The sequence below is a fragment of the Leuciscus leuciscus genome, assembly GCF_965113295.1.
Source record: "Leuciscus leuciscus genome assembly, chromosome: 21".
Taxonomy (NCBI): Eukaryota; Metazoa; Chordata; class Actinopteri; order Cypriniformes; family Leuciscidae; genus Leuciscus; species Leuciscus leuciscus.
Window position 1 is genome coordinate 35,387,339 of NC_138745.1, and position 24,037 is coordinate 35,411,375.

The 24,037-nt window shown below is 41.5% G+C and overlaps 1 protein-coding gene and 1 long non-coding RNA gene across 2 annotated transcripts in view; both read right to left on the reverse strand.

Annotated features, from left to right (window-relative positions):
• Positions 1 to 24,037, reverse strand: part of LOC309485175 (uncharacterized protein) — a 40,400-nt gene that overhangs the window by 7,867 nt on the left and 8,496 nt on the right. The window contains exons 4-17 of the mRNA XM_082151865.1: positions 20,699 to 21,088; positions 20,546 to 20,617; positions 19,557 to 19,949; positions 19,067 to 19,468; positions 18,886 to 18,975; positions 15,342 to 15,722; positions 15,151 to 15,240; positions 14,302 to 14,435; positions 13,923 to 14,201; positions 13,693 to 13,788; positions 13,426 to 13,576; positions 12,597 to 12,722; positions 12,336 to 12,520; positions 12,013 to 12,070 (exon numbers count right to left, since the gene is read on the reverse strand). Of these exons, the coding sequence (XP_082007991.1) occupies positions 12,013 to 12,070; positions 12,336 to 12,520; positions 12,597 to 12,722; positions 13,426 to 13,576; positions 13,693 to 13,788; positions 13,923 to 14,201; positions 14,302 to 14,435; positions 15,151 to 15,240; positions 15,342 to 15,722; positions 18,886 to 18,975; positions 19,067 to 19,468; positions 19,557 to 19,949; positions 20,546 to 20,617; positions 20,699 to 21,088 (2,847 nt within the window). The remainder of the gene's footprint in view (positions 1 to 12,012; positions 12,071 to 12,335; positions 12,521 to 12,596; positions 12,723 to 13,425; positions 13,577 to 13,692; positions 13,789 to 13,922; positions 14,202 to 14,301; positions 14,436 to 15,150; positions 15,241 to 15,341; positions 15,723 to 18,885; positions 18,976 to 19,066; positions 19,469 to 19,556; positions 19,950 to 20,545; positions 20,618 to 20,698; positions 21,089 to 24,037) is intronic.
• LOC309485231 lies at positions 1,665 to 11,243 on the reverse strand. Its single transcript, XR_014201104.1, has 3 exons — positions 11,091 to 11,243; positions 2,671 to 2,773; positions 1,665 to 2,565 (listed from the first exon to the last, which is right to left on the reverse strand). It is a non-coding gene; the product is annotated as an uncharacterized lncRNA (long non-coding RNA).

Consider the following 24,037-nt stretch of genomic DNA (forward strand, 5'->3'; position numbering starts at 1 on the left):
TATCATGTCTTATTGTTGGTGCACCTTAAATGACAATGAGGACCCTGATTTTACGTTTAATATACAAATTATTAAGCATTATTTAATTTTGGGAAGTTCACAGACAGATTATAAAACACTCACCATTAATCAGCAGCAGCAGTGACACACACAGTGAGATCAGAAACCTCATTGTGACGAACGGCACCTGCACACACATGTACAACATGAAACATTCAGTTATATTTCTTTTTCTTTTTGTTTATTGTGAAGGTTTGTAAAAACAACTTAAATTATAGTTAACAGATATTTATAAAATCTAGTCACTTGAGCTAAACAGGATAAAATAAAGAGAAATAACTTTACCTGAGATCAGAGCAAACTCAGGGAGATTCACTCTTCATTGGTTCAATACAGTGATGCTGAACTGCAGCGCTCACAATCTTATCAGTGCTTTTAATAACTGTGGGTGGATCATTACTGGAAACGGGAGTAATCTCTAAACAATACCTTCAAGAAGTGTTTCGTTTCTTTTTATTTTGTAAGAGATTGTATCAGTGCTTGCCATTTAATTGTTTGACTTCATTGTGCAGCTCTGTTGTGTACTGGCTGCTCTGATATTACAGTGAAAACAATAGTTAATGTATATGTTGACCTAAAATCAGATCATGTTCCTCTTCATCTGGATCAGTAAGATTCCCAGCAACAATATATAAATATATAATACAATCATCACATGAGAAGGATGGAACATTTTGGAAATTTCTAAATGAAGGCGTGACCATCGGACAATGAAATGCTTTGTTAATAATTGTCAGCAGAGTTGCAAAAACAGGTTAAGAAGAAAAGACTGCAAAACACTAAGAATAAAGGCAAATAATTAAGTGTGAAACCACCAGGAACCTTTTAGTCTCCAGTGTCACCGTTTTCCAGAACTACAACCTATAGGAGTCTCCAGAAGTACAAGGTGTCAGTTTCTCAGAGACGGAGAACTGCCTAATTATTATACAAAACTGAATAAAAGGCATTTTTAGCCCTCATCAACAATTACATATCGCCTATAAATGATGATATATAATCTTAATAGTAATTTAGATTGATGTGTTTTGGAATTGGTAAAATGTGCATCGAATATCGACTTGGGTTCACTGTATGATTTTGGCCTCAATTTAGCCGTCTGAGACTAATTTTGAGAATCCTAAAAGATTCCTCTGATCTGAAGTCTTTAATGTCAGACTGTACGTCAGTACAAGCGATCAATGACAACTGAGATCCCACAGAGTGATATGGGTTACAGCGGGAATCATGTTCATACAGTCTGACAAGCTACAGTCATAAAGGACTATTATAAATCGTACAGTGTGCACTTGGCTTTAATTATGCAAGCACTGAATATATGACAAATTAATTGGTTTATCACAGTACCATGACATCCTTGCTCAAGTTGTTATAGTGACTGAATATAATTCTAAACCATGATATAACAGGCCAAAAGGTCTCATGTCACTAGTTTATCCGTTTAGGAAGGACTAGTAGAATAATCACGACACATGTTTAAAACAATTACACCTGAAAGGAACATTTACATTCAATGTATAAATCTCACAGTAAACATCACACAAACATGACCATAGCAGAGTTTATTGATAAATTTAGCAATCTTCCAAATATGTAATTGAAAAAAATGTCACCAACAAAAAGGTATATAACATGTGCCAATGAGTCTTAGTGGTAACAAGTTATTAATATTCTGCTCTTACACAAGAGTCAATTCAGTAAGTCACAGAAAAATTTTCACGCAGCTTAAAGCAACTTTCAGGAGTGTAAGTGGACTGATCTGACATGAACATACTGATGTTTCAGACTCTTACAGGAAAGACTCTTTCAAAAGTCAATGCAGCAGCACTGCAGGCCTCTGAACATGCACTTCCAGGTACTTTATAGGCTTTAGTAAGATCTAAGAATATTCAAAAAGAGTGTCCAAGGACTGCTTGCACATCAACTTATTGAATGCAGCCTTTATTTAATTAAACTAAAACTAGAACAAAACGAAGAATTTGGGTTACAGTTTTTGAGCATTGACTGAACCTCATCGTATCATACCTTATCAGAAAGAACAATTCAGTGCGGTAACATTCTTCAAAGCATTTACATTTTTAACCAAGTTAAAGAACTGAAAGGAATCGTGGAACAGGAATGATCCTTTTATTGTTTTTGCATGATTTGAATAAACACAAATTTGTTATTATAGCATGTCCTCTTAAGTAAAAAGTAAATGACTAACATAGTGTATAGTAATTGTGAAGATTAATTACTTAATTCATTAATAATGAAATAATTGTCAGTGCTTGTAAGTAAACAATCAAAGGCTACACAGCATCAATGACAAAGAAACAATTAGAAACCCAAAACCAGTGTGGCGTCACTGCCACATTCATTAAATGGCATTAGACAATGTGCATGTAAATTCTGTGGGATTAAGCTAAAAGTGTGTCAGGACACTCATCAGAGGAACAAGTATCAGCATCAGAGAACCACACAGACAAGAAGCCTCAGATACCTTCACTTGTTCTGGGACCCACTTATCTATGAACAGGGAATATAATGAAATGCAGTGAAATGTAATGTATTCATAACAGAAATCTTCACAAATCTTTATTAGCAAATGATTCAAATAAATGAAATGTTCACCTGTGTTCCCTTCAGACAACACCAGAGGACCCATGGATATGGAAGCACTGTCATGGAAGTCCAGAGACCTGCCCTCTCTCCGCTGGTGTCCAGAAGAACAGTCCTAATAGAGAAAAAAATCCCTGTTAAACATCATTGATATTTAATTCACAGTACATCAGTTTTTTCTTTGTAAAAGGAGTGCACAAGAACACAACTGCAGTGTTGAGCCAAAACAAGTATTTTAGCAGCCTTTTGGTGACACTGAAGCATTTGATTAATTTAAGGCTTCACTATGTAACTTTTTTGTTCTAAATAAACTACATTTTTAATAATTACAGAGCACATTGTGCATCTATCTTCCAAACAGTGTTTATGACTTACCCTGAATCACTAGTCAAGTCAAGTCAAGTCAAGTCAAGTTTATTTGTATAGCGCTTGACAGTATCAAAGCAGCTTCACAGTATTAAATTAAAATAATACAACAAAGTTTGTTTCAAGAGGAATATATTGATTGATAAAATTAAATTAAATATCCCCAAAATATCCCCAACTGAGCAAGCCAAAGGCAACAGTGGCAAGGAACCGAAAAACTCCATCAAGTGACCTCAAGTGACCTCCATCAAGAGACCACTACAGTAAACCTATAATAATAATTTATATTTTGGAGCTGTCGGGACACATTTCGCAGGAAACTGCATACTCTATCATTCTTCTATGCGCGTTTACTTCATATCCATAAATAAAGTAAAGAAGGTCAGGCTACTACTAGGCTATAGTCAAGTCAAGTCAAGTCATCTTCATTTATATAGCGCTTTTAACAATGTAGATTGTTCTAAAGTGGCTTTACATTGATAATAGGAAAATAAAGTAACAGAGATTGTTTTGGCAGCTCTAGAACAAAGTTACTGTCCAGCTAAAGTTAGTTTTGATTGATTCACTTCCGTCGCAACGATCATTAGTTATTAACTTATGATCGCTAACACAACACCGTTTTTACAGAAAACTCTTAAGTTCTTTCTGCGCAAACTTTCAAAAATGTGAACCCGTGAGAACGCTGATGGCGTGCACATGCGTATTACGAGTTCAGCAGGGATGTAGTGGAGGCTAAACGCACGTAAACGCCGTTTACGCACCTCTCAAAATTCGGAAATAGCGTTTGCCCACCTCCAAAATGCGTTTATCCACCTCTAAATTTCACGTTATTTGAGCGGACTTTGCTTTTCCAGTGCGTGATCGCCGATCGGTACATGATTCGAGCATTTGGGCCGTTAAGGACAGAGCAGAACGCGCCGACACACACACACACACACACACACACACACACACACACACACACGGAACAAGAGAACGGCGCACACACGTAGCAGAAAACACGCTCGTGAAGTTACTAGACAAGCTGCGCGAGAATGAAACTTGATCGCAGCCGCAACAGGAAATCATTAAAACGATGCAAAAAAAAGTGTTTTAAAAAAAAAAAAATTATTCATTACAGGCAGCTGATTTAATGTAGGGAGCATGTCAACACCCAACTGTACAAGAGATTCAGAGGGAATCAAGCCTGCACAGGTTAAAGACTTTTCCCATTTACAGGGAAACACTTATCCACATTTTTCTGATAGACCAAACAACTAATCAATTAATTGAGGAAATATTCAACAGATTAATCGACTATGAAAATAATCCCAAATCCCTAATCATTATGTAGGCTACAAGTGCGTTGCATTGGAAGCCCTGGATATAAGCCTCCCTCTCTATCTCTCTTAAATATTTTTGTTCTCTCTGTTTTGTCATTTAGTAGCCTAAACTTTATAGATTTCAACCATATTATTCCTTTTTGAGTCTCTTTAACAAGAACTTAGATTAATGTATGAATTGAATAGTGATTGTGTGACCTATGATGAGGGAACAACCAGTGATACCCTTGGTAGTACCATCAAATGATAGCCTATATCGATGTCATCAGGATACACATACACCGGTAAGCAGTGGCCCACCTTACCGGGTGTCATGGTCCACCAGAATTTATAGTTTACCCACCTCTTTTTTTACCACTACACCACTGGAGTTCAGAATATAGTAGGGGTGTAACGATACGCGCATTCGTATCGAACCGTTCGGTACGAGGCTTTCGGTTCGGTTTTCGGTACGCATTACGTACCGAACGGTTCGTTGGACCATTTTTTCTGCCGACCAAAATTTTGTTATTTCAAATGAAGGAGCGTCGCGGGTGGCAAGCGTGCTCATAGAGAGAGGCGCGACCACTACATCAACTGGCAAATGCAATGTAAGGAACGAAACTGAGCTACTCTTATTGTGTTTGTGTGGACCGTTTATCAGTTTTGACCTGTGAAGCGGGACTCGCGAGCCCTATATGCGCGAGCCTGATCAAGCAACACCACACAGCGCTAAGAGATCCAGACCAGTAAAAAAAGCATTTGAATTTCAAATGCTTTTTGAATTCGCCACTGAAGTAATAACATCGCTGCGAGATCTAGTGAGAAACATGCACATTTTTCTGTTATTAACGGATCAAACAGCGCTGACGTGGAAACCAGGAAGAAACATCGTGCCATGAATCGTGCCCACTGGTTTGAGTCCTATCTCACAGGTAGGTCCTTCAAGGTCGCATGGAGAGGTGAGGTATCCAGAGCACATCAGCTGACCACAGGGGTTCCCCAGGGTTCAGTTCTTGGTCCCCTCCTCTTCTCCATCTACACCACATCACTGGGACACATCATACAGGCACACGGTTTTTCCTACCACTGCTATGCTGATGACACGCAGCTCTTCCTCTCCTTTCAACCAGATGATCCCACAGTGGCTGCACGGGTCTCAAGCTGTCTGGCGGACATCTCCACATGGATGAAGGAACATCACCTGCAGCTCAACCTGGCAAAGACTGAGCTTCTCGTCCTCCCTGCCAATCCGTCTCTACAGCACGACTTCACCATCCAGCTAGAGTCATCATTAATCACCCCATCAAGATCGGTCAGAAATCTTGGAGTTACGTTTGATGACCAGCTGACCTTCACAGATCACATTTCAAAGACAGCTCGATCATGCAGGTTTGCACTGCACAACATCAGGAAAATCAGGCCTTTCCTAACTGAGCATGCAACACAACTCATCGTCCAGGCCCTGGTCATCTCTAGGCTTGACTACTGCAATGCTCTTCTGGCTGGACTTCCAGCATGTGCAACCAAAACCCTACAGATGATTCAGAATGCTGCAGCTCGTCTTATCTTCAACGAGCCCAAGAGGGCCCACGTCACTCCTCTGTTCATCTCTCTGCACTGGCTACCTCTCGCTGCTCGCATCAAGTTCAAGGCACTGACGCTTGCTTACAGAACTATCACAGGCTCAGCTCCCTCCTACTTTCACTCACTCCTACGAGTCTACATCCCTACCAGACACCTACGATCGGTCAACGAGCGACGTCTCGTGGTTCCATCACAGAAAGCCACAAAATCACTTTCCAGAACATTCTCATTCACAGTTCCATGCTGGTGGAACGCTCTCCCCACCCTCATCCGGAATGCAGAATCCCTGACAACATTCAAAAGACAGCTGAAAACCAATCTCTTCCGTGAGCACTTAACCTTATAGAAAAAAAAAAAAAAAAAAAAAAAAAAAAAAAAGTTTTCCTTTCCCTTTGTAACATCACTTATCAGGCTTATGCTACTCTGAATAATACCTGAACTTCGTACTTTGAGCACTTCTTGCGTTGTTGTTGCTTTTGCCTCTTTATGATGACTCGCTGAATTTTGTCCTAATTTGTAAGTCGCTTTGGAGAAAGGCGTCTGCTAAATGACTAAATGTAAATGTAAATGAATGAACTGGCCGGTGTCCACAGATCAGCAACATTCACCATGGATTTACTGTAGTAACACTAACTGCAAGGTATGGAAGTTTGTCAGGAATAGTGGGCTATAATGCTTTCAAGTAACATTACGTCTGTTTTATTTTGACATTATGAATACAATTGCTGCCCTCAAATGTTAATCTGAACTAAAATAAACCTTTGTTTATAACTAGCCTACTACTACAATATTACATTTCATTTTGTCCAAGGAGCTGTTTTGTTTTATATGCTCATAAGAAGAGTCAAGTATAGCTCCATTATTGCTCAGTAAAAAAAGCAACAAAAAAAATCATACTTTATGATGTTTCATTAAATAAAAGAATAATTTTTAAAAAAATAATTCAAGGAAATTTCTCTGGCATTTATTTATTTTTGCTGTAGCCTATGGAAAACGTACCGAACCGAACCGTACCGAACCGTGACACAAGTGTATCGTATCGAACCGAACCGTGAATTTTGTGAACCGTTACACCCCTAGTATATAGGTATGTGCGTTTGAATATATGTGCGCAGGCGTGTAGTCCTTCCCTACAAACCAACCCTCAACAAACTACTTGTCAGGCCTTAAAATTTATAATACAGAATTTTTATCGCTTCCACGTAGCCACGCGAACCGGAATTATCCCGACAACGCTTTGTCAGTAGATAGGTAAAGGGAGGGGAGGGAGGCCTTCACAGGGGAGAGACTAGTTGACACTTCAGGACTGCGCTGTCGTCGCGTCCAGGCACAGGTCCTTCATCAGATCTGGATACAGCCTGGATCCGGCGGACTGCAGTAAACCTCGGGATAAACAGAGAGACTAATATTAGCGTAGATGCCATTCTTCTTATGATGTAACGAGTGAATCAGGAATTATGGGAAGTGTTCCTGTATGCAGTGGAAGGTGTCTTAGTAGCTTAAAGCCACAACAAATTAACCTCAAACTGAAGTGTCTGCAAGCAAAAAGTGAAAAACACAAATCAGCATAGGCTTGGCTTTTCAAATACATTTAGTGTGCATTGCATCAAAACAGAACCGACGCACCGAGGCATGGACTCTGAATGTGTCCTGTGGTATCTGGCACCAAGACGTTAGCAGCAGATCCTATAAGTCCTGTAGGTTGCGAAGGTGGAGCCAGAACACGTTGGTCATGCACATCTCAAAGACGCTCAATTGGATTGAGATCTGGGGAATTTGGAGGCCAGGGCAACATCTTGAACTCTGCACCTTGTTCTTCAAGCCATTCCTGAACAATGTGTGCAGTGCGGCAAGGGTGCATTATCCTGCTGATAGAGGCCACTTCCACCAGGAAACACCATTGTAATGAAGGGGTTTACTTGGTCTGCAACAATGTTTAGGTAGGTGGCACATGTCAAATTTAAGGCCACATTAAAGCTGCAGTTGGTAACTTCTGTAAAAATGTATTTTTTACATATTTGTTAAAACTGTCATTATGTCCTGACAGTAGAATGTGAGACAGATAATCTGTGAAAAAATCAAGCTCCCCAGGCTCCTCCCAGTGGTCCTATTGCCATTTGCAAAAATACACCGCTCCCGGTAAGAAACAACCAATCAGAGCCAGGAGGAGTGTCTTAGCAGTGTCAATCATGCTTGTGGACGCGCTGATCACCCCCCTCTCTCGCACAGCGCGTACCGTCGTTCAAAATCAAGATAGCCGGTGTGCCGCGCAGCTGTGCTAATGGCGGACAAACAACTAAAACTGCCAATTTCCCGAGTGGCACCAGCTCATACAACAAAGACAGGTAAACGGAAAAAGACCGATGACGATAAACAAGCGCGTCGGAGTCCATTTACTCAGTGTCAAAGCTCTAGCCGCATAGCATACAGATAAAATGTCACGCACTGTGCAAAGCAACAATAGAAACCTGCTAATTCACTGGCTTGTCATGTTGCTGAAATAATGTACTAGCAAACCTTATTTAGCATTACACATCGCTAGAATAATTACTTAGATACTGTAACGTTACCATTATTATCTTGCTAGCTATTTATAACTTATAGAAAGAGTGCAACGTTATGAAGTTACATTACATGTCTTGCAAAATACGTAATGATTTGAGGACCAAGTTTGTAGTCAAAGTATGGGCAGGCCATAGTCAATGTAAAGCATATTGTTGATGTTTCGTCCCTACCAGTGAATGTGTGATAACTGTTTATCCGCCGTCATCAGTGTCCCTGCATGTTTACTAGCCTGCGTGTTCATGGAAGGCTCCGCTGTGGAGGGAGGGCTGTAGCGCTAAAATACATTTGTTGATAAAGATAGATTTTTTTATTACATGTGATTCTGACATGATGTCAGTGCATGCACTGCGCTCCTCTCCGCTCGTCTCAGGTAAATAATGCATCTTCCAGCTCAGCGGTCGGAGTCGCGCGTTCATGTGTTTTGGGGGCGTGGCTTTGGAAGGAGCCCAGAAGGGAGGGGGTGGAGTGAATGGAAATAATGAGCTGTCTTTAAAACAGTCGTGAGAGGTCTACAGACACTCGATTTTTATACTTTCTTTTTCAGAGTACTTACATTTGAATTATGTATTGATATATAAATAAAGTTTAAACAAATTTGGAAAATAAGTTTTTTAGACAATTCCTACCTACCCAACCTTTAATGGCCGGACCCAGGGTTACCCCGCAGAACATTGCCCAGAGCATCACACTCCCTACACCGGCTTGTCGTCGTCCCACAGTGCATCCCTGTGCTATCACTTCCCCAAGTAAACGGCTAACACATACACAACCATCCATGTGATTGTAGTGACTGAGACAGATCAAACACACAATTATTTGTTATATTTAACAAATAACCCACTATACCCCTCACCCATCAAACAAACCATGAGGTAGAGTTCAAAGACACCACCCCGGAGAGCAACTAACACCACAAATACAGAACCAGGCATTGGTTACCATGGCTCAAAGGCACATCAGAAAGATAAGTTTTAAAAATCAAAGGAATTTAAAGAGTTTTCCCTGCCACTTCATTCTCTAGGAAAGACAAGATACATAATGCCCCCCAAAAAAACTTCTCTCCATTAATTCATAGACAAATCTTTCTATGAATGAACATGCATATCCCCAGGACATTGTGTGTATTATTACTGTTTTGTTTATTGTCTTTTGTATGATATACTCTTTTATGCATGCCTTATGATATAATTATTAGTTAATGTAACCTTATTGGTATAATGTTTCATGTCAAAATGATCCTTGTTTAATTGATTGCACATTGCAGTACATCACCTCTTCATAGCGTTCATGCCTGTTATATTAATCAAGAGTATAAAGGGACACAAACCCGCCAGTCCACTCTGATAGTGCAAATGAGTCAACTTTCAAACAAAGGAACTTTTCCCACTTGAAATTATACACTTTTCATTGGTCAAGCTAAACTGGAGAGGTGCGACCTCCTTAAAGGAACACGACGACTTTTGGGACTTTAGCTTATTCACCGTATCCCCCAGAATTAGATAAGTCCATACATACCCTTTTCATCTCTGTGCATGCCGTAACTCTGTCTGACGCACCCAACGCTAGCCTAGCTTAGCACAAAGACTGGAGGTAAATGGCTCCAGCTAGCATACTGCTCCCAATAAGTGACAAAATAACACCAACATTTTCCTATTTACATGTGGTGATTTGTATAGTCACAGCATGTACAAATAACAAGGTCACATGAGACACAGCCATCTTCTAACCGTACACATACTGGGAACTATATTCTCAGAAGGTGAAGCACTGCTACTTCTGCAGAGTGATTTACTCCAACTCTGAGTGAACTCTCCATGCTCCTCACCACGGGTACTTCTCAGGTGCTGCGAGCAAATCACTCCGCAGAAGTAGCAGTGCTTCACCTTCTACAATTTGCTTTATGTTGTAAAAGAAAACGGGACTCATTGGACCAGGCGACCTTCTTCCACTGCTTCAAGGTCCAGTTCTGACGCTCACATGCCCATTGTAGGTGGACAGGAGTTATCATAGGCACTCTCATTGGTCTGTGGTTACGCAGCCCCATACACAGCAGGGTGCAATGCACTGTGTTGTAACAGATTCCTCCCATAACCATCGTTCAAAATGTGTGTTTTGAATGATTACTCTAATCACGAGAACTGATTGTTTGCTTGGTATCTAATCTACCAAGACCTTAATATGTGACCTTGTTAGCAGATGATCAACGATATTACCTGTGACTGTTCATAATGTAATCAGAGTACAAAGGGACACAAAACTGCCAGCACAGTGTGTTTCGATTTTCATTTAGATATTCATCTAAACACCATTCTCAGCAGTGTGGGTGGCGTAGAGATGTTCGTTAACAGTATATCGCTGCAAAGGTGTTTCCAACAAAAAATGACTTTGCCGTGAGTAAATCGAGGCCTTAACCATAACCACCAGAAGTACGTTTTTTATGCTTCAAACGCTAGATTGAACATAGTGTAGCTTCAACTATCATTTTTATATATTTAAATTGATCCGTTACTTTAACATCAATGTGGTGATGTTAAATTAACAGCAATAAATCCGTTACAATACATTTTACAAAAATATAATTCAGTACCATTATGAGAGGTTTTGTAAACTCACCGTTGAGCAGCGATTGCTTGACAGAAGGCAAAGGTGAACAGCACAGTGCAGGTAAAGCTTCGTGGAGTTTGCAGTGAAGATAAACATCCTGAAGGAGAAACGGCTGGATGTCGAGATGCCGTTCTGCAGCAGCTCCACTGTGTCGTCATTTGCATTGGGACACCTGAGAATATCAATAATGACAAATTCTTCCTTTTTGAAACAGTCAATACAAAGTGATCTGTAAATCATCACACATTTGCATTCCATGTACAAAAAATGGAATCTTGTGATTTAATTCTGAAATACTGAAAGACTAAGTATCTATGACAATGCTAAAACTGATTTGAATATATTTTTTTCAGTAAATAATGTTACATTGAGTTAAGGCTAAACTTAAAAGAATAGAAAGAAGCCCTGCTTTACTCTGAAAGGATGAGATCCCAGCGGAGGCTGTAATCAGGATCATTCACAGGTGTAGCCCAACACGTGTCCATCACCAGGGCAAACTGGCGGCTGTCGACCCCCTCAACACGAACTTCCACATGCATCTCCTGGTCGAGCTCTGCATCCACATGACCAGTGAAGGCCCGGGTAAACTCATCATCCTCATATGGAATCATCCGGACCCGATATCTGCCTTCACCAGCGGGGAGGATCTTGCGCACCATGCTGTTGAAATGTTCAAGATCCATTTAAAAAGAAAAAATTTCCTCAACTCAATCTAGATTTAGAAATGTAGATTAATACATTTATATTACATTATATTATATTAATTACATATATTCATTAATTTTTATACTGTGCATTAGCTTTTCCTGCTTAAAAGATTCCCACCTCTCCAGTGGGTTTATCTCCAAATTCATGGAAAGTGTTTGTGATTGAGGATAAACACAGCTGAAAGAAAGCTTCAGGATTTTCTCTCTGCTGATGAGACTGTCACCTTCTGACCTCGGTGTCCCCAGAATAAAGTTATCATAGATGAAGTGGGTGCTGTTAGCCTGTGGACAACAAAATAATGTAAAATGTTGTAATTTAGCCTAAAATGAACTCAAGGTATTGCAACAGCAGAAACTAAGCCAAAATTTCCCTCAGTCAAGAGAAATATTGGTGGGTTACATATTAATGGTGGAGAATGTGGGCAAATGTTCCAAACTCTTTTCCCCAAAACTCAGATTGGCCAAGTGGTCAAACTCTGTTGGTTCCATCAGGCAATACAAATAATTGGATGGTGTATTTGAATAAATGATACATAGTTAAACCTACCACAAGATTTGTACCACAGATGTGTTCATCGTTATCAAAATGGAATTCCACTCTGCCATTCCGGACCGTTCCTTTGCAGCTGGGATCATTGAGGTGTAAGACATCAGCTGGAAAACCAGCCTCAAAGAGCTGACAGCGAGACACAGACATGGAGCCAGAGCTGCTTTCACAGGTTTCTGAGACATCTGAGACAAAAAGCAAAGCTAATTAATGACTGAATATTGTATTATATTTTAAATTTAGTTGTGGAATTACACCAACCAAAAGAGTCAGAATGTGATTGTGGTGTATCACGGTCCTTTTTGCATAAACAGCCGTAAACACCATTTTTCTTCCCACAGCTTTCGTTCTCAGAACAGCTGAGTTCAGAACACGGATTTCCATCAACTAGAAGGGGAAGCACAGATAGATATAATACAATACTTCTTATTTTTCTTTTCTGCAATTAACCTCTGTTCTAGCTTGCTTCCTAAACAAGCGTTCAATTAAACCTGGAATTGTACACTATGAATATTGCTGGCTCTGTGACAAGCTGCTCGTGTTCCACTATTTGAAGTCGCTTTGGAAAACAGTATCAGCTAAATGCACCTCACTAACGTAAAGAAAACTTCCACTTTTACCATAGCTAAGCGTTGTGTGTACAAAATCTTACACCCTGACCGATTATTGCTCTTGGTCTCAAGTTAAAAAAAAATTCTAGTGAATTAAATGGATCTTTTTAACATTTATAATAATTTCCCTTATGAGATCCACTGATATTAATAGCCTGAGTTTTTCAACAAACTTTGCAACCACCTGAACGTTAGAATTAAATCTTTTTTTTTATTTGTTTGTTTTTACGATTTTTAGCTCCATGCATGCAGAAGATGAGACTTTATAAAAAAAATATATATGATGATATGAATATGAATACACTAGATAAACTCTGTGGGCACATGATGAAGCAACACAAATAAAATATTTGTTCAATAACATGTTTAAACAGATGCATTATTTTCATTCAAAACATTGCATAGAGTTATCAGAAAAATTGCCAATTAAAACAAAACCTTATTGTTTTTATCTATTTCTAGAAAGACAGAACTCTTACCTTTAGAGAGGTTGTGTCCACCGTCCACCCTGAAGGCCCAACGGCCTGTGACATTGACATTACTGGACCTCTTGAGGTTTGGAATAAAGCTCCCGTTGACTGATCCAGGAATGACAAAGTAGTGTGTGGAGGTTACAGTGTCATAACCAGCCTGTATATTACACGTAAAAAATGCAAATTATATATTTAAACAGTATGCAAACATACATGCACTTATATAATATTGAATAGTAACATTTTAGTCTGATACAGAAAGGTTTCTTTTACCTCCACCTGACGTTCTGTTACAGAAATGTCACCATAATTCATCAGAATAAATGAAAAATTACTGTCTGAAATTAAAACCACTTGAAACGATGTTTCCTGCAAAGATTGGAAAAAAGCATAATCACTCTTCATTGTTCATTATTTTAGACAAAATGATTATTGTTTTTTTTTTTTTTATTGAATTGAATTTAGTAAAAACAGTCACATTTCAGAAGCATAATCAAACTTACTGTGCCAGACAAGGATAAGTAAGGAACTTTATCCCACGTTGCAACAAAGACCCAAGAAGCGTTGAAGGCCAGATTTGGGAAATGATTGTTTATATCCTGAGTGGCGCGTGTGAGAACACTTCCATTAGTGTACTGATGATATGAAACCACACCTCTCGCACTGTTGTCAAGGTCGGTCCAGAGACCAGCAATTATATCTTGGCTTCCATTAGAGGGAAAGGAGTATGGCAAATATTGTGATGAAGACTGGTTGAATGTGAGGTGTCCATTATTATTCACCTGAAACATGAGATATATTGTCAGAATCACAGCCACAGATGAGCTTATAATGCAATCACTCACATTAAGACTTAAAATCGAGATGAAATCCAATTTTTACATAAATCTGCTGGTATGTTCGGCCAAAGAACAGAAAAGGCCTCAACAGCTGAATTTTAATGGAGCTTCCATCATCAGCAGCAGCATTTCTTGTGTCTCCTGATGAGCCGAAAGGGTAGAATATTTCTGGTGCTGCTGTGAGAATGAACAAAACATACAGAAGATTTGACATTTACATTTCACAGTGATTTGTGAGGCTCATTTTGAGTTTATGTCATGTGAGAGGAATCTGGCTGCTATTAGTAGTGGGACATGATGACCTCTGGTTGTGGATTGGAGTTACTGTGGACTAATATTGGCACCCTTGGTAAATATGAATAAAACGTTGTTTATCTTTTTTGTTTTCACAACAATCTATCCTTTAACTTAGGTAAAATTATAGGAAAAAAGTAAATAAACATTTCTCCAAAACTTGTGCCACAATTATTTTCACCCCTAGAAATTCTAACAAATCATATTGTAAGTTAAGTTCACCTGAGTGTTTAAGAAAACTTAAGTTGTAAGTCACAACTTCCTGCTCTAATTATGATGTGATACCCAAGCCAAATTCCTCATCCATCATCACTATAGGAAAGACTGAAAATTGTGTAAAAAAAAAAAAACAAGTGTAACAAAAGGTTGTTAAGAAGATGAGGAAGTTGATGTTAGAATTTTTTTTTGAAAATGCCCATTTCCACAATCGAGGACATAATTATTCTGTGAGCTGTTTTACTTCTGTCTAATGTGATTTAAATTCAGAAGAAATTAGTTTAGCTATGATTTTTTTCTACACTCTTGTGTAATGGGTCAAACAAAACAAAAGTCTAAGATGCTCATAAGAGTTTATAAAGGAAGCAAGACAATACTTTACCAGTGGTTGTGATTGGTGGAGTCATGGATTCTATAGATGGGATCGTCTCTGTTGTTGTAGACGCTGATTGGATTGACTGGCTTGTGGATTCTGGTATTAAGAACAATTTATTTAGGAATAAATGATAAATATTACATTAAAAAACACCAGGTCCTCTTACATAAACAAAGGGCACATGTAAATATATTTACCTGCACAGTATGCCAAACTGCAGGTAGTTGGGCTCACAAACTCATAGACATAATAATCTCCTGGACAGGCTTTGACTTTAATGGGATTGGATTGGAAATAGCAGCAGTTATTGTCCCAGTGACCGCAGACATCTCGAGTGACCACTCCATCCTCAACTGTTGGATGTCCTCCGTTCAGCCACAGTGGAGCATGAGTGCCACAACTATACTCATCAACACATGTGTCTGGCATCTGAACGTTCTGATCCTGAATGAAGAGACGGTACCAGCCGTTCCAGCTGACCGAAGCGTCACACATTATTTGAGAGGAATGTTGATTGTTGGTGGCTCTCCATGAATCATCCAGGATAGTGTAGTTGTAGCAGGGGTCAACAGGGGGAGCTGTTGTCATGGAAACATTACAAATATACATTTTGCGGAATTAATAAATTAATGCTGTTTTATGCATCATTTTTGTAGTCATGAAATGGTTATCTCCAGATAACTCTTTACTTAAGTTCCCTGTATTATTTGTATTTTAAGTTCAAAGCTGAAGACAATTTGTCTTGAACTTTTAGACCGTCTCCCCTCATTTAGCTGACAAAACAAGTGTTAAAAACAGCCAAATTGAGTCACTTTGCGAGTGAGCACAAAGATTCAAAAAATTCTAAAATGTCATTGCGTATTACACTTGCATGTATCGTTTGCTAATTAGTTCATTTTGCATCTTGTTTGTGTAATCTGAATACAGGACTTGAAGTTCTGACCTCAGTCTCCCTGAATCAAAGTGATGACCATAATTTTTCAGGACACTTTGGAAGGCCTCCTCTGGAAATACTTGTCTCATGTCATCAGATTTCTCTGGATTGACTTATTCTAAGATGCGCATACTTTCCAAATTTGGAATCTGCTCCAAGATGTTATCAAGGATGGCCATGTACAGATTTCTGTATCGCTCTTGGGGATCCTGCAAGTGGGTCAGACGGCGCTTTCTCATGGGCTCATTTCGTGGGTCTGATGTGAGATCTGCTGTTTTGACAAACAGCTTGGAAAGCCCCCTCTGACCTCTTTTCTTTGACAAATGCAAGAAGAGACTCAATTATTTTCTTGCAGTAAAGAACATCCATTGCCCTCTGCTGGACAATATCATAGACCACATCAGTCTCAGAGAAGATTTGTTCATATGTGTACAACATGAACACAAACTCAAAATCCTCCAGTTTCCTCACAAAGCCTTTGGCACAATCCAGTGTATCATCATCCATTGTTGTATCTGCAATGATGTTCTCAAATGTCTGCAGGAGGCCATCAACATTGTTTTCCACAGTGCTCACTATCCGTGATGTGATATTCCATCAAGTAGGAGCGTTTCTGGGCAACCTTGAACAGCCTGCAGACTCCAGAAAAGATGTCCTCTTTGTGGATTTTGAAAAAAAAAAATGTGGCAAACAATTGAGAGTGATGCAAAAAAAAAAAAAATCTGCACTGAGGCAAGCATTTAGCCCCCTGTGACAGCACAGAATCAGTCTGTGTGCATAGCAATGCACAAACATTGCACTGGGAGCTATTGCTTTCACTTTGGCCTGCAGACCATTGAGATCTGAAGCCATGACAGCAGCCCCATCATAGGTCTGTGCCACAAGCTTATCCTTAAAATTGTAGCATCAAAAACGGACTGGGCATCTCGCCCCCCAGAAACATAAAAAAATCCGATAAAGCGCTCCTGAATTTTACCTGCACTATCCACATAGTGAACAATGAAAGAGAGTTGGGCACGGCAGGATATATCAGTTGTTTCATCCACCTGCCATCCAAAAAAGGGAGCATCCTGAATTTCATCTCTGATCTGATCAGAAACGGTGGCTGCAAGAGCAGAGATCAAGTCATTTTGAATAGTATGGGACATACCAGAAAACACAGTTGAGGACTTGAATTGTGTGGACAGGACAGAGTCATATTTAGCTAATGTTTCTGTGAACTCCCTGTAATTCCCCTTGTTGGATGATTCACTACTCTCATCATGTCCCCTAAATGGCAGCTCCTGCCGGCCAAGCAAGGATGTCACATCAATAAGGCGGTTTAGGAAGGCCCTGTTTTGTTTGACTCTTTCATTATGTTTAGCCACTTGATTGCGAACACCTTCATTGATTGCATGCTCAACCCTGATCCTGCCCATGCAACATAATCTTGCACATGCACTCACATGTTCATTGCTCTTTTCATGTCTTTTATATGCCCTATCAAAGTTAGACAGATCTCCAAACACTACCTTTGACCAAACAACACATCCGTGAGATGGTTTCATCAAGAGGCAGGCCAGCAGTACATTTTATTTGTCACAGCACTTCCAGTCAGCCAGCTAACTTTGTCATACCAGGAGAGCTGAAAAGACCTGTTATTTTTCTCTATCTTTTGCACTAAATCAATCTTAGTTGTTGATCTGCCCTGCTGTTTAATTCTAAGTTTTTCCTCGTAAGGAACACTGTCAAATGGCTTCGCCAAAATCAGGTCGACAATATTAGCACTGTCTGCCATCGTGTGCAGTTTCACCCCTACGACGCTAGCCTAGCCTACTGTATGAATGAATGAATGAATGAATGAATGAATGAATGAATGAATGAACGATCTAAAAAATATATATATTAAACTCGGTAAAACTGAAACAAGGAATGTGGTGTATCATTTTGTGAAATGTATGATGAAAATTGGCTAGCAATTTCGCCAAGCAAATATCAAGAAATAGGTTGCAGCAGTTTGTCTTTCGACTACACTTGAGAAATCCGCGATGGGATTGAGCGCGAATAGCTTCAGTGATTTCTTATAGTACAAAATTGCTGTCAGTCAAAAGGAAATGCAGTCTTTTGACAGACCCTCCAATCATCACGAAGAAGCCCGGAGTCCAGGCCAGCCCACTCCTCATTCACCCCCAGAGATGCTGAGCGTCCGTGGGCGGGACATAATCGCAGTATTTATCCAATGACCGTCTAGTTTCGAAGCACTGAAAAAAACTGTTCAAAGCAGCTCCATTGAAGTCAATGGACGCTGGGCTTCAACAGGGAAATGCACTGTGGCGCTACGGGAATGTATGAGAAGGAAATCGAGTCAGCCAACCTGCTATATGTAGCTGATTCTGAACGAACTCGTATTTGGGATGAACGTGTTCTAACGCATTTTTACTCAATAAAATGCTAATACATATGTTAGTACATATTTGACCATTCATTTTTTGACAGTATAGGGGAAGTCGAGCTTCCCTTGCAATCTTAAAGAAATCCCCACTGGTTTTGAACTGAGTTTGAGACACACTGGTGGTTTAGTTTTCACTATTAACAAAGTTTCAGTACTTCACTTTATCTCAAATTGCATTCTATGTTCATTTTTATACATAGAGTCTGAATTGTATACTCATTTGTGAGCTGTATTACTTCTTCCTAATGTGTTTTTTGCAGAAATTATTATGAATTTACTTAATGCGATAAACAGGAACATTTCAAGAGATCATGTTTAATAAAAACACATCCAAAAAAGATGCTCAAGAGAGTTTATAAAGGAAGCAAGACTTTACCAGTGGTTGTGATTGGCGGAGTAATGGATTCTATGGATGGGATCATCTCTGTAGTTGTAGACACTGATGAGATGGACTGACTTGAGGCTTCTGGTATTAGGAACATTTTATATCAACTTCAATATTTTTAAACAAAATTCAGAAAACTTAATGGCTGAAGATCATATGAGTAAGTGCTCACCAACACAGTAAGCTCCGCAAAATATTGGCTTGACAAACTCATAAACATAGTAATTTCCTGGACAGGCTTTGAGTCTTATAGGATGGGATGTGTAAGTACAGCAGCCATTCCATGCGAAAGCACAGACCTGAAGGGTGACCACTCCATCTTCCAGCTGTGGGTGAGGGCCGTTGAGCCACAGTGGGTTATAAGTTCCACACATGCCTTGATTTACACATGATTCTGGCATCTGAGTATTTTCACCATTGTAGAACATCCTGTACCAGCCATTCCACTCCACATTATAATCACACGTGCCATAGTGGTAAGAGTTACTATAGTAAGAGTTGTCTGTGGATCTCCAAGGCTGATCCAGACTGGTATAGTTGTAGCAGGGATCGACACTTGGAGCAGAGAAAGATACTACACAGAAAGTGTGCATTATAATAACATAAAAACTATCAATACAATTCATGATAATCATGAAAAAAACAAAGATGAATGAATATACCTGCACAATATACAGGAACTGGGATTAAAAGAGGTGGTCTGGTAAATTTGTAGACATAATAATTTCCAGGACAAGCTTTGACTTGGATTGGGTCGGACCTGTAGCGACTGCACTGATCATAGTGAGTACCGTAAACTTCACGAGTAACAACTCCATCTTCTAGCCGAGGATGAGACCCATTAAGCCACAGAGAACTAAAACTTCCACATGACAAAAAATTAAAACACCACTCAGGCATCTGAGCACTTGATCCATCAATGAAGAGTCGATACCAGCCATCCCATTCAACATGAGTGTCATCATGAACAGATATATATCCATATATAGACCAGTAATTGAGTGTGCTTCTCCAGTAGTTGTCGAGTATGTTGTAGTTATTACACGGGTCATAATCTGTTAGTGAGACATGATGAGACCAAAACATATTACATTTCAATGATGAACATCACAAGTGCAAATTGAAACCAGTCAAACTACAAATAATCATGCGATTCATAAACCAATTTGAATTAGTTTACTAGGGGCACTAGGGGCAGTCATGGCCTAGTGGTTAGGGAGTTGAACTGGTAACCCAAAGGTTGCTGGTTCGATTCCAGAAGCGGTGGGAAATGACTGAGGTGCCCTTGAGCAAGGCACCTAACCCCTAATCGCTCCCCGGGCGCCACACAAAGGCTGCCCGCTGCTCTGGGTGTGTGTAGCCACGTTTGCAGTGGGTGTGTGTTAACTACTCACTACTCTGCTCCTAATGTGTGTGCATTAACTTGGATGGGTTAAATGCAGAGGTCAAATTCCAAGTATGGGTTACCATACTTTCACTTCACTTCACTTCAATTATACATAACATGACTGTGTTAGATAGTGATGGTTCAAGTTAATGAATAAAAATTGCCATTTAAACTTTAATGCAGAATTTTCATTGGAAAAAACAAGAGCAAATTTGGCTGTTGAGATAATCATATATTCACTCATATATATTATATGCAACTTACTCAAGGTGATGCTGGATCCAGTGAATAAATCTGGACTTATAGTGGAAACCGCCTGTGAAATAGTGTTGACATCTAAAAAGAAGAAAATTCATGTCATGAGAAAAATCATTTTAAAAGGTTTGAAAGATTAAAAAAATACAAAAAGCACAGTACCTGTACAGTATCCTGAACACCATAATTGTGGATTCACAAGCTCATAGACATAGTAATTGCCTGGACACGCTTTCACTCTGATGGGTTTTGTCTTGTAATCACAGCAGCTTCCCAAATAATAACTACCACAGACGTCCCCGGTCACCACTCCATCCTCTATCTGAGGGTGAGTATCATTGAGCCACAGATTATAGTTTGTGTTACAGCTGTATGAACTAACACAGGTCTCTGACATCCGGATGTCCATTCCATAGTAGAAAAACCGGTACCAGCCATTCCAGGAGAAATTGTCATCACAAATGTTATTTCCACTTTCATTGTTGGCTCTCCAGGGACGATCCAGAGACTCATAGTTGTAGCAGGGATCACTGCTGATGTTTTGGAAAGCAACTGTCATGGACAAAAGAGATCTCTGTATTATACACTTTGTATTATCTACCGGCATATACACCAGGGGCCTCATTTATAAAACTTTAAGTAGATTTCATCCTAAAAGTGTGTGTGCGCACAAAAGTTCTCTTACGAGAGGTCTCTCGTACTGCGTAAGTATCTTACGCTAGGGGAAAATCCCTTTTCCGCGAGATATTGAAGCCAAAAAATTATCCTTCATTTTGTATTATTGTAAAACGCGTTGCGGCAGCATACAGACATAGGCAAGACGGCTCGTGTGCCTATTGGCTGTTCTGCAGCCTATCGAGCGAGGCAACACACACTGTCTAAAAGAGCTTGCGTCTTTTTAAAGATGCCTTCCTGCGGCTCGTGCAGAGCCACACTCAGCGACGGGGACCACCACGTTATCTGCGTTTCCTGCCTGGGTGAGGATCATGCAGCTCTCCCGCTCGCTTACGGCGGCTGCCATCATTGCGAGCTACTGCCTATGGTGACTCTGAGGACTCGCCTGGCATATTTCACAGAGACTGCACCTCCGCCCGCTGTAGTGCCGCGCCGTAAAAAGCGCCGTGCTCAGCGGGTCCCGGAACCTTCCCCCACCCGTCAAAGCTCGCCGGTTCGCCCGCCAGCTTCACCGGCTTCGTCAGTGTCTCTTCCTGACGGACAGCGGCCGCCGTCTGCCGCCGCTTCCGTCGACGACGCTGATGAGAAAGCCGCGTTGGGGGAGGATGTTTCCTGCTCTCTCCTGGCATCGGGCAGTGAGGATTGGGCGAGCTCTGTGGATCTCGCGCCCTCTGTCCGCGCATCGTCAGGCAAAAGAGCTAGCATCGAGTCAGAGCTGATGCGCGTACTCGCACAGGCCGCGGCGAGCCTCGGCCTCGAGTGGTCTACGCCTGAACAGCCTGCTCACAACCGGCTGGATGGATATTTTCTTCCTGGGGAGCGCGCTTCGCCTGCATCCAGACCAGCGCCCTTTCTTCCTGAGTTACATGAAGAAGTCGCTAAGTCTTGGAACACCCCCTTCTCAGCTAGAATGCGCTCTTCTGTTTCGCTAGCATTCTCCGATGTTGACGATGCTAAAAACAGAGGTTACCATTCGCTGCCGCCGGTCGAAGAAGCGATAGCAGCCCACCTATGCCCGCCCTCCGCTGGACGGCGCGCTAAGCTGGCTCTGCCTTCAAAAGCTTGCCGCATGACGTCAACCCTGCTCGTCGCGCTTTCTCCGCCACTGGGCAGGCTGCGTCAGCGCTGCATACTATGGCCACACTGCAAATTTTCCAGGCCGATCTCCTCCGAAAGCTGGACGAGAAAGGACCAGATGCAATTTGCGTGCCAGACTTAAGAAGTGCTACGGACCTCGCTCTCCGCGCTACTAAGTCTGCTGCACAGGCCATAGGACGGAGCATGGCCTCTCTCACTGTGACTGAGAGACACCTGTGGCTAACGCTCTCTGAGATGTCTGAGTCTGAGCGCGCCGCGTTCCTCGACGCTCCGCTTTCTCCTGCTGGCCTCTTCAGAACTTCCGTCAAAGATTTTGCGGAAAGATTCGCCGAGGTACAGAAAGCGTCACAGGCTATGAAGCACTTCCTGCCGAAGCGCTCCAGTTCTGCAGCAGGCCGTGCAAAACCGTCTGCTCAGAGCTCACAGCCACAGCCTCCGCCCACCGCCGCCACTTCGCAGAGCCGACAGGCCCGAAGCGCGAAGCCGCGCTCTCGCTCATCTGGCCGCCGCTCCGCCCCGCGTGGGCCGCGGCCCAGGATTGCGGTAAAGCCAGAGGCCCCGAAGTCGTCCTAGCACGCCTAGGGAAACGACGGTGTCCAAGTCCCGCTGCGGCCGGACTTCCACCAAAACTCATCGCTCGTTCAGTTCCAAGAAATGTGACTGTTCCAGTGTACTTTGCAGTCAACAAGCCGGTTCCACTGCCCGCTTGCCTGTACACAAATGCCGTTTTCACGGCTACCCAGATAAATCCCACAAAGAGTGTATTTTCTGGTGTCCCGGCCACGGCCGATGGTGTTATGAGTGTAGACAAAATGCCCACTGCCCAGTGCCCATTCCTACACACAAGCACAGCCCGCCACACAGGGCTCGCGCACATAAAATCGACCCAGTTCGATTGCGCATTAAACGTAGCAGATGTGCCCACTGCCCAGTGCCCACAATCACTACGTTCTGCATGTCTCGACGTTTCTGTAAAAACGAAACCAGCGTGCATTCGCTCTGCTCAGGCGGACAATGCTCTCGGTGTGGTAAATGTGCCCGCTATCCCGCGCCCACATCCACACATAGACATGACAAGTCCTACGGGACTCGCCCAGCCCTCCCCCTCTTGGTTAACCACCGCAGAGGAGTCGAACGCGGGCAATCTGCCCGCTGTTATCAGCGCGCCCTCTGCCTCGAATGTCATAAGCGCAACGCTTATGTTGCAGCACACCGAAGCCCCTCTGTCGCTGAGCGACCAGAGCGCGCTTCACATTCAACCCCTAGCCATTCATGCAGATGCATGGGCGAGGCTACCCGGGGTTTCGAAGTGGGTGCTAGACATTATAGAAAGAGGCTATTCGCTACAGTTTCGCCGACGCCCTCGCCGCTATGCGACGCGCGTCGAGACCACGGTAAAAACAGAAGTAACACACCTACTTTGAGCCGAAATTTTGAAACTATTGAGCAAAGGGGCCATAGAGCCGTTATCTCAAGCTCAGAGCGAAGGAGGGCTATAAAGCAGATACTTACTGGTACCGAAAAAAGACGGGGGTCTCAGACCCATAATAGATCTAAGGCAACTGAACAGAGTGCTTGCAAAGCGACAGTTCAGAATGCTCACGACCAGAAAAATCCTCGCGCAGATTCGCTGAGGAGATTGGTTTGTGTCAATAGATCTGAAAGACGCGTATTTTCAAATACAGATAGCGTCACGTCACAGGCGATATTTGAGATTCGCCTTCGAGG